General features: G+C 52.1%; 1 protein-coding gene across 2 annotated transcripts in view; it reads left to right on the top strand.

The window, feature by feature from the left end:
• LOC132459442 (Golgi-associated plant pathogenesis-related protein 1-like) overlaps positions 1–6,224 on the top strand; it is an 11,043-nt gene extending 4,819 nt beyond the window's left edge. Inside the window, exon 6 of one of the 2 annotated variants that reach the window (XM_060053984.1) lies at positions 6,144–6,224. In XM_060053984.1, coding sequence (XP_059909967.1) covers positions 6,144–6,208 — 65 coding nt within the window. In that variant the 3' untranslated portion in view covers positions 6,209–6,224. Of the gene's footprint in view, positions 1–6,120 lie in introns of both variants that reach the window. The other variant, XM_060053985.1, reaches the window with a different exon arrangement.
• The last annotated feature ends 3,776 nt before the right edge of the window (positions 6,225–10,000 follow it).

Here is a 10,000-nt window from a genome sequence, read left to right as displayed (position 1 = left end):
CAAGGCAGCCCATGATGTAGCCATACTCCTGGTAGAGTGGCACTTAACGGCAACGGGGCCCAGGGAGCCCCTGTGCCCTATAGGCATTCAAGACCACATCCACAACCCAGTGGGAGAGTCTCTGTTTCGACAGGGGAGCCCCCTTCCTGCAGCCCCCGTAACAGACAGAGGTTATCCGTCTTACGCAAGCTGGTTGTCGCTTCAACATATGCCCTAAGCGCCCGCACCGGGCACAACAAGTCTGACACTCTTTCTGCACCCCCTGGAGAGCCTGGGGGATTGAAAGCAGCCAACTCCATTGATTGGTTTACATGATGGGGAGACAATCGTTTGGGTAGGAAGGATGGGTTCGGCCAGAGCACCACTCCTGACCCATCTGCGTGCCAGCGCAAACATGCCTGGCTCACTGACAAGGCATGGAGTTCACCGACCCATTTTGCAGTCGCAATGGCAAGGAGAAATGCCGTCTTCAGCAACGACGCGACAGCCCGACAATAACAGTGACGGCGAGCTACAGGCGAGAGCACCAGAGCGACGCGACACTCCGACAATAACAGTGACGGCGAGCCTTGGAAACCCAAGCAGCCCACTGGGGAGAAAATTAACACAGGCTAGGCAATCGAGTTATAGGCGAGAGCACCCAAGCAACGACGCGACAGCCCGACAATAACAGTGACGGCGAGCTACGGGCGAAAGCACCCGAGCGACGCGACACTCCGACAATACCAGTGACGGCGAGCCTTGGAAACCCAAGCAGCCCACTGGAGAGCAAATTAACACAGGCTAGGCAATCGAGCTTTAGGCGAGAGCACCCGAGCAACGACGCGATGCGACACCCCGGCAACAACACAGTGACGGCGAGCCTTGGTAATCCAAGCAGCCCACCGGAGAGCAATCAGCGCAGGCTAGGCAATCAAGCTACAGGCGAGAGCACCCGAGCAATAATGCGCCCGACAATAGAGTGACGGCGCCAGGAAATTACAGTGACGGCTTTGGAAACCCAAGCCACTCACTGGCGATTAATCAAAGAGCGCAACTGGCTGAATAAACGGCGGCGGCTTGGACCCCAAGCCGCGCACTGGCGCATACAAATGAGCAACCGGGCTTAGGCGAACGCTGTTATTCTTTCGGTGCGAGACCGAAAGAATAACACAGCGACTGAAAACCAGCCGCCAATTAATGCTCTAAGCAAATTAAAGCAAGGGTAGAAAGGTGAAATCAGCTGCCGCGCTAGCCGACGGATAGTCGACTACGCGTAGCCTACACACTTTACTCACCCCTGCCGAAATCAAACAAATTGCAAGTCGCAGCCCTTGGTGGACGAAGTCAAATCGAGGCACCAACCCTTGGGTTACAAGGCTACTTGCGACAAGCTAATATGGTATCTCTTACAACAAACAATGTTTGTGTGTCCTGCTAGTACGCTACCGCGAGAAAATAGAAGGAACAGAACCTCGGGTGACTCCGGAATATATAGACTTTCTCGGGTCACCCAGGTGTCACAGGTGACTTTTTTGGTATAATTACTCGACCTGCGCATGCGCGAGATGGAACATCCAGTGCTAAAGCACCGCCTCTGGCGGTCAGTAGGAATGAAATAGAACGTCTACGCCCCCTTGTGCTTGACAGATCCTTCTATCTCCGTCGGTAAAGACAAGTCTTTCTGCGGACTAATCTTGAAAGTATCCCAAATAAGGATACGAACTGCGTCAACCCCTGATCAAAATATTTCCCTATCAGCTGATCGATTTTCCAGATATTATTAATGAACAAAATCTGCGTCTGTTCAAAGGTGGTAGACGTTTCTCAGTCGTTTTCCGAGATCACAAATTAATAGTTTTTTCTCGAGATCACGAAATAATTGTGTTGTTTTCTCGAGATCATAGAATAATTGTACTGTTTTCTCGGGATCACGAATTGTGTTGTTAAATCAGGATCACAAAATAATTGTGTTGTTTTCTCAAGACCACCAAATGCAATTAGTAACCACAAAAAAAACATTTTATGACCCATTTATTCAAGACACCAGTGTGTGTGTGTGTGTGTGTGTGTGTGTGTGTGTGTGTATTGGGAGGGAGGGGGGGGAAGCAGACAAGTGTGAGAATGTGCGTGTGTGTTTGTATGCGTTTGTCTGCGTGCACCAGACATTAAACACTATGTTGCTTCCGTTTTAAATATGACATGGAACACTGAATGCATGGTTAGACCATTTTTCTCGAGATTGAGAAATGGTTAGGGTGTCAACTATTACACCCATGCCACTCCTAACCGTCCCTTGGAGGAAGGATCCCTCACTCTGCATTCCTGCTCATGATTTTGTCTGCTAATTCAGGGAGATTGTTTTTGCCCTCTGGGGAGGACAGGGGTAAAGGTGTGGCAACCTCGGCATCCTTTTGTTTAGCTGTTGTAATAGCTGGGGCTTGCTGTACACTCACTTGGTGTTAGGGTAGCGTTAGCTGCTGGACCCAAGAGCAGAACACAGAGACAGGACAGGAGTTGGAGTGACGGTGAACAGGATTATTTAGTACAGCTAGGAGTGAGGCAGGAGGTAGGTTGGAGTGGGGCGTATCAGGCTGGAGGGAGTAAAGACTGCAGGCGACGAGCCAAAAACTATAGGTGAGAGAAAACAAAGGTGAGGCACGAGAATTCCACAAGAGAGAACACTAGAGAGTTTGCACTGGAGCCAGGAACGAGTAACTACCACGGTAACACGAAGTACGATCTGGCGATGACTGCAGGGACACCAGGTGTATTTGAAGGGGAGTTGATGAGTTGATGCAGGCCAGGTGTGAGCAGTTGAGTGGCAGGCAAGGCACAGAGACAGACAGGGGGCTTGGCCAACACAGGGAGAGAATACACAGCACAACAGTGGCCATGACACTTTGTGAAACAAAACCTTTTTGTCAGCAAATGAGCTGTCAAGGGGAAAGGGGTTCAGATGGTTGTTCTGCAGCCTTGAGAAAACAAGTTTGTAATTCAGGCAATAGCATTTTGCATAGATATACATGCAAGGCCATATACAGTATACAGTACATGGCCAATCTTGGCTAGTTACATTTTTGTGTGTCGAGTCTGTAGGTCTGTGTGTGTGTGTGTGTGTGTGTGTGCGGGTGTGCAGACATGTTTGAGTGTGTGTGTGTGTACGCTTGTATGCGTGTCTGTCTGCACCAGACATCAGACATTATGAGTCACTTTTAAATACGACATTGTCTGACATTTCTCAACACAAACACAGCTCAACCTCCGACCGGGCGATAGAATGGCAGCTCATGTTTCAGGCGTCCAGATCTGATGCTGCGTAATAAGTGCCCTTAGGGGGACTCCCACTCCCCCTAGATGATGGGGATGCTCATGTTAGTGACCTTCACTTGTGGGAAACAGTAACTCTGCTGCTCTCCTTCATCTCCTTCTTCATATTGTTTAGGAGCTTTTTCACATTGCTTATTATACATAACACAGGCCTGTTTGCTAATTATGTGATTAAGCAGCACAAGAATGACACAACCACAAACTTATCAACGCTTTGTCTGTGGTGTCTGGCGCTGCTGTTCACTCCCAATAAGAATGTGTGGTGGGGCAACCCGCTACCCCAATGAGCCGGGTTCCAGTTAAGAAACACAAGTTTCAGCAAGGGTTAAAGCCTCATTCGGCATTTATTGCATATATCTGAGACAATACATGATACTCAGGGTCTCGTGGGCCTCTAGCCGCTCACGGACCAGAGCGCTTCCTCCTTCCTCTCGCCCGTTCCTGGTCTGCCCAAATGTCAGTCCTCGTGCTCCTCTTAAAATGGCTCCTCGGCTTTCGGCCAGGTGTCCTCCAATCTCGCTGATTGGGGAGAGAGTGATGCTCTTCGTCGCCACTCAGTGGGTGGCGGCGGTATACGCCGTCAATCACCCCACCTCGGACCCGCCCGGGCCGAGGTTTAAGTGGCGGGATGCCACAGTGGTTAGAAAGTCCATCAACAACGTGTAGTTTTTTAAATAGTTTTATCATACAACATGATAACATGGAATTTCAATTGCGGAGTATTCTCCTCTCTATCTAGCGTCTGTGTAACCACTGCCGTTAAAATCCATGCTGTGGATGTTGTTGATCTGGCAGTTATCTTTTTGATAACTGCTCATGCTCACAAGTGTCTGCTAATGGGTAAAGTCAAGTAAGTAAAGCAGCAGTAAAGTGGCAAGAACAAATGTTTGAGTGTGGGGAAGCAATCTGGCCCAACAGAACCCCGGAACAAAGGATAAGAGAGGAGGAAATGGGAGGAAAGCGGAGGAGAGGAGAGGAGAAAGAAAATTAGGGGAGAGGAGAGGAGAGGAGAAGGGAAGAGGAGAGGATGACAAGACAGAAGATGAGAGGGGGAGTGGAAAGGAGACAAGGAGGAAGGAAAAACGGAAGAGGAGAGAGAAGAGCAGAGGGGGAGAGGACAGGAGACGAGTACGGAAGAGAAGAGACAGAATGAAGGTAGAAGAGGAGATGGGAGAGGAGAGGGTGGGCAAAGAAAGAGGGGAGACTAGAGGAAAAGAAGATAGAACAGGAGGGGAGAAGAGGGAGAGGAAAGGGACCTTGTGTGAATGTCTTGTAACATCCAGGAACACAAGGAGAGGCCTCCTGAGCACAAACAAGCGTGTGACTGTGTGTGACTGAGTGTGTGTGTTTGTGTGCGTGCGTGGATCCTTAGTATTTGAAAGTATAGTTCAGGAGTTTTGTGTACGTGTGTTTGTGTTTTCTTTCTGTGCAGCCTTTTTTCCTCCAGCTGCTTGGCCCAGATCAGATAAGCTAATACAATGGCAGGTGAGTAGACACCTAGTAAATGTTTGTGTTTTGAAAGTATTTTCTATGACCATTAATCAAAAAAGATCAGAACACTAACTATTTGGGAACAGGGAGGTGGGGCGGGCCAGGCCCTCGTAGTTGGGGTATCTGCCGACATCCAAAGTCTAACTTGTAGTCATCCTTGAACAAGATGACCCCTAACCCTTACCTGCTCCTTAAAGACATGTATCTGAATTCACTGTACATTTCTTTGGATATAGCCATGTGTCAATAGGAAGCCATAGGGAGATTCCCTTGCCCTTTCGAGGTCATGTTGGGGCAGGTGGTTGACCACGGCCTGCCTTTGAACCTGATTAGAATGGACATTGCCACACAGCAACACAAGTACAGATTCTCATTTTCTTGTCAGATGAAAGCTTCCACCAGGTGTTCCTCACCCTCACAACATCTACCGTCAGATGCACCAGAGCCCCCCTCTGACACTGAGCACAGACCTCAACCTCAGCCCAGAGTTGGGCCGATCACCAGCTGGACAGTGGGATCATGCAACACAGCGGAAGCGGCGTTGGAGCGATCCTATACTGCATGTCCAGCTCTGCATGGATCAACCTGACTGGTAGGGTTAGGGTTAGCGTTAGGGTTAGCGTTAGTGTATCCACTCTGGGTTGTTCTAAAATACTGGATTCCCTTCAGGCACTGTGGTCCATATTTAGTTGTTTCTCTGCTTCAGGGAAGGAGGCTGTTGAAATCTGGTATGGAGAAGTTAAGGATACGACTACACCAGCCCTGGGTTCAAAGGCAACACAGGTAATCCCAGATGGATAACTGTTAAGACCACCAGACACGGCTGAACACCAATGCTCATCACCAAAATGTTGCAACAACTTGTTTGTGTGTGTGTGTGTGTGTGTGTGTGTGTGTGTGTGTGTGTGTGTGTGTGTGTGTGTGTGTGTGTGTGTGTGTGTGTGTGTGTGTGTGTGTGTGTGACGGTAGGGTAGCTTGTGCTTAAAGTTAGGGTCAGCACTGACGTCACACAGAGGGGGCGGCGTTGAGGTGCTCATCACAGGTAACTAGCAACAGCTGAGTGGGCAGGTGACTCAGAGTTTGAGACTGAGGTGAGAGTCTCCGGAGTCAGCCGGTGAGAGTCGGGTGAAGGAAAGAAACCCGAGGGACACACGTTGCTCGGACAATTCATTGAGGGAACGCTTTTGGATATTTATATACATGGTCAATTAAAAGAGGGCTGGTCATCAAGGCGCGGGCTGGCCAGAGGGATTTACGGTTCACCCAACCGGGACGAGGAGCCGGTGCGGAGTGTGAGCGTGAGAAACTGTTACTTTCCAGTGTAGAGGCTGTGCAATTTTCAGCTGGCGGGAGAGGCTCCAGCGGAACAGACAGCGATGGAGGAGAAAATAATTGCACACTGCAGTAGACCTCCGCAAGGAAAAGCCTGTATTAGAACCATGCAGTAGAACCCTGTCATTAAAATTAGAACAATAAGCAATAACAATACTACATCAATAATTGTTGTTTTCATTTTTTTCTCAATTTGTTAATATACTGAGTGTGTGTGTGTGTGTGTGTGTGTGTGTGTGTGTGTGTGTGTGTGTGTGTGTGTGTGTGTGTGTGTGTGTGGGTGGGTGGGTGGGTGGGTGGGTGGGTGGGTGGGTGGGTGTGTGTGTGTGTGTGTGTGTGTGAGCGCGTGTGCGTGTGATAATTAAATAGTTTAAAATATAAAAAAAAAATTGAATGGAAACACGCAATTCCAAGATAATGTGAAGATTAAGAAATTGCAATGGATTCTACAGGTGAAAAATTGTGGAATGAGTAGGGTCCCAAGTTTGTAGAGAAAAAGAAAGAAAGAAAGAAAGAAAGAAAGAAAGAAAGAAAGAAAGAAAGAAAGAAAGAAAGAAAGAAAGAAAGAAAGAAAGAAAGAAAGAAAGAAAGAAAGAAAGAAAGAAAGAAAGAAAGAAAGAAACGTAAGAACAATAGTTGAGCGCTACCTCATGAGAACGCATCGAAAGGAAGGAACGCAAGTCATTATCGCAGATTACAGCATACAGCGGTGCATGAAACCAGCGCGACCTCTGGTGGGACACATGAGGACAGCAGGAGCTCTGGCAGCTTTATCTAAATGTTGTTTACGTACATGCCAATTCAAGTCCGGAACTAAAAACATTGCTTTGTATCACACGGTAACTTCTGTCCATCTTTGTAAGAAATACTCCGTGGTGTATCGATATATGGTGATATTGGGATCATATGTGATGTGTCAGCTTTATTCTTTCGCAATGCTTCAGGAATGGTATATTTATGCCACATGCTTTCCTGTGATAGCAAGATTTTTGTCTTTCTCTGCACCAAGTGGACATCTCTCTCCCCTCTCTACTAATGTTCTCTCTCTCCTCCCCTATGTCCTCTCCCCTTTCTCCCTTACTCTCTTCCTCCACCTCTCTCCTCTCAGTCGTATTACAATCTGTAGCTGTGTGTGTGTGTGTGTGTGTGTGTGTGTGTGTGTGTGTGTGTGTGTGTGTGTGTGTGTGTGTGTGTGTGTGTGTGTGTGTGTGTGTGTGTGTGTGTGTGCGTGTGTGTGTGTGTGTGCATAGAACAGATGAGTGGTCTCTGATCCAATATCCGCCTGACTTCCTGACTCACCCCTCTGGACTGCCTGCACAGAAACAGAACCATACACATATGCACGCTCACCCCCACACCGCCCCTCCCCCTCGCGCACACACACACACACACACACACACACACACACACACACACACACACACACACACACACACACACTGTGACAACCCGCTCCCCACCCGGGGGAACCGCGGGGTAGTGGTCGACGGGGTATACCGCCTTCACCCACCAGTCGGCAGCAGAGCGTGCGTCGGCACCCGGCGCAATCACCGGGATGCAACGCATCTGGCCGGGGGGGGGGGAGAGTCGGCATAAAAGACGATCGTGGACGCACACCGGGGGGGAACAAGAAGGACCAGCAAAGAACCAGTCGATAGCTGAGAGTCTCACGGAGGCCACCATTGACAGTATTTGCATTGCCTTGTACCCTTTCGCCGAATAAACGCCGACTTCGGCTTACCCTGGAAACTGAGTGTGGTGCATTCCGTGTGAGTTAGAAACCGGGCTGCCACATATGGTGGAGAATGCAGGCAGCTCGACGCCACTACCTCACACGGTAACGTACCCCCTCGATCCACCATGCAGAACCCCGACGGCACCGCCGCTCCCACGGTTGTTCAGAGACAACTACAGCTCCAGGCACAGGCGGCCGCGTTACAGCGGGAGACGGCGGAAAGTCTCGCTCTGCTCCGCGAAGCGGTGGTCCGACTCACGCAGCATGCCGTCCGCGACGCGCCGCCAGCCGCGCCGACAGCCACTCCGACCAGCCGGCTCACCAAACTCGGACCAGACGACGAAGTCGAGGCGTACCTGGAGGTGTTTGAGAGGACCGCCCGGAGGTAGAGCTGGCCGGCGGAACAGTGGGCCCACATCATCTCGCCCTTCCTCACCGGTCCCGCGCAACAGGCGAGCCAGGATTTACCACCCGAGGACGCCGATCAGTATCCAGCGCTCAAGCAGGCCATACTGGCGGTTCGACATCCACGGTGCGGTGCGGACCCAGATCGCCCAGCATGGGCGGCTAGTAAGGAGGTGGCTGGCCACGGGTGAGGGACCCTGCCCGGTGGATCGGGTACTCATTGATAACACCGTCCGCCAGCTGCCGGCTGACGCCCGGAGGATCCTGGCCCACCACCATCCCGAGACGGTAGACGACCTGATCCGGCAATTGGAGAACTGGCAGGTAGCCCAGCAACTCAGCGCCAGTCCCCGGACCAACCTGCGGCCGACCGAGAACCGACGAGACCGGAGGGGGCCCCTGACGGCGTCGCGGACACCACCACCGGAGCCGCCGGTCGTGTCCCGGGAGGGTCGAGAAGCGAGACAGTGCTACGCCTGCGGTCAACCGGGGCATTTGGCACGAGACTGTCCCGGGGACAGAGACGTGTCGATGCCATCGGCCTATGCGGTCGAGGGCACGCACCGGCCCTGTATGTTGGCCACCTGTTGGGCACAGGGGGTAGCCGGGTCCCCGACTATCCCAGCACGGGTTATGACCCAGGACACACAGGCCCTCCTGGACACGGGTAGTGTGGTGACCCTCCTTCGTCCCGAACTAGCGGGGGGGAAGGGTGGGGAGCCTATGGAGGTGGCCTGTGCACACGGGGATACCCGGACCTATGGGTCATGCCATGTGGTCATCCGGACCCCCTACGGGGTGTTCACAGCCCGGGCGGGGATCGTACCCCACCTACCGGTACCCCTTCTTATCGGGAGGGATTGCCCGATTTTCCACAGACTCTGGGATCCGGAGCGGGAAAATCGGGTAAGGAGAGAGCCTGCTCCCCGAGCGGGGAGGAAGGTGCGACCGGCGTATGGGGCCATCCGGATAGCGGCGATCCAGGAGGAGGTGGCCCGGATGCTGCAGCTGCACGTCATTGAGGAGTCCCGCAGCGCCTGGTCTAGTACAGTCGTCCTCGTGCCCAAACCTGACGGGAGTTACAGGTTCTGTAATGACTTCCGACGGCTGAACGAGGTCTCCGACTTCGACGCCTATCCCATGCCCAGGGTGGACGACCTGATCGAGCGACTGGGGCCTGCCCGGTATCTCACCACCCTGGACTTGACCAAGGGATATTGGCAGGTACCCTTGACCAAGTCCGCCAGGGAGAAGATGGCGTTCGCGACCCCGGGGGGTCTGTTCCAGTACACCGTTCTCCCCTTCGGAGTCCATGGAGCCCCAGCAACCTTTCAACGGATGATGGACCAGATCCTGCGGCCGCACCAGGCCTACGCCGCCGCCTACATAGATGACATCATTATCCACAGCGACAGCTGGGATGTCCACATCCAACAGCTGAGGGCCGTACTGGGCGAGCTACGGAAGGCGGGTCTCACCGCCAATCCGGCCAAATGTCGCCTCGGGTTGGAGGAGACGGCCTACCTGGGCTTTCAGGTGGGTCGGGGAAACGTCAGGCCCCAGGAGAGCAAGGTGGCTGCCATCAGGGACTGGCCCCGACCGACCTCCAAAAAGCAGGTAAAGTCGTTCTTAGGGCTGGTCGGGTACTATCAGCGGTTCATACCCAGCTTCGCCACCCTGGCCAGCCCTATGAACGACCTGACCCGAAAGACATTGCCAGACCGGATC

Source organism: Gadus macrocephalus, chromosome 6 (genome assembly GCF_031168955.1).
Source record: "Gadus macrocephalus chromosome 6, ASM3116895v1".
Lineage (NCBI taxonomy): Eukaryota > Metazoa > Chordata > Actinopteri > Gadiformes > Gadidae > Gadus > Gadus macrocephalus.
This window is presented reverse-complemented; position numbering and strand designations above follow the sequence as displayed.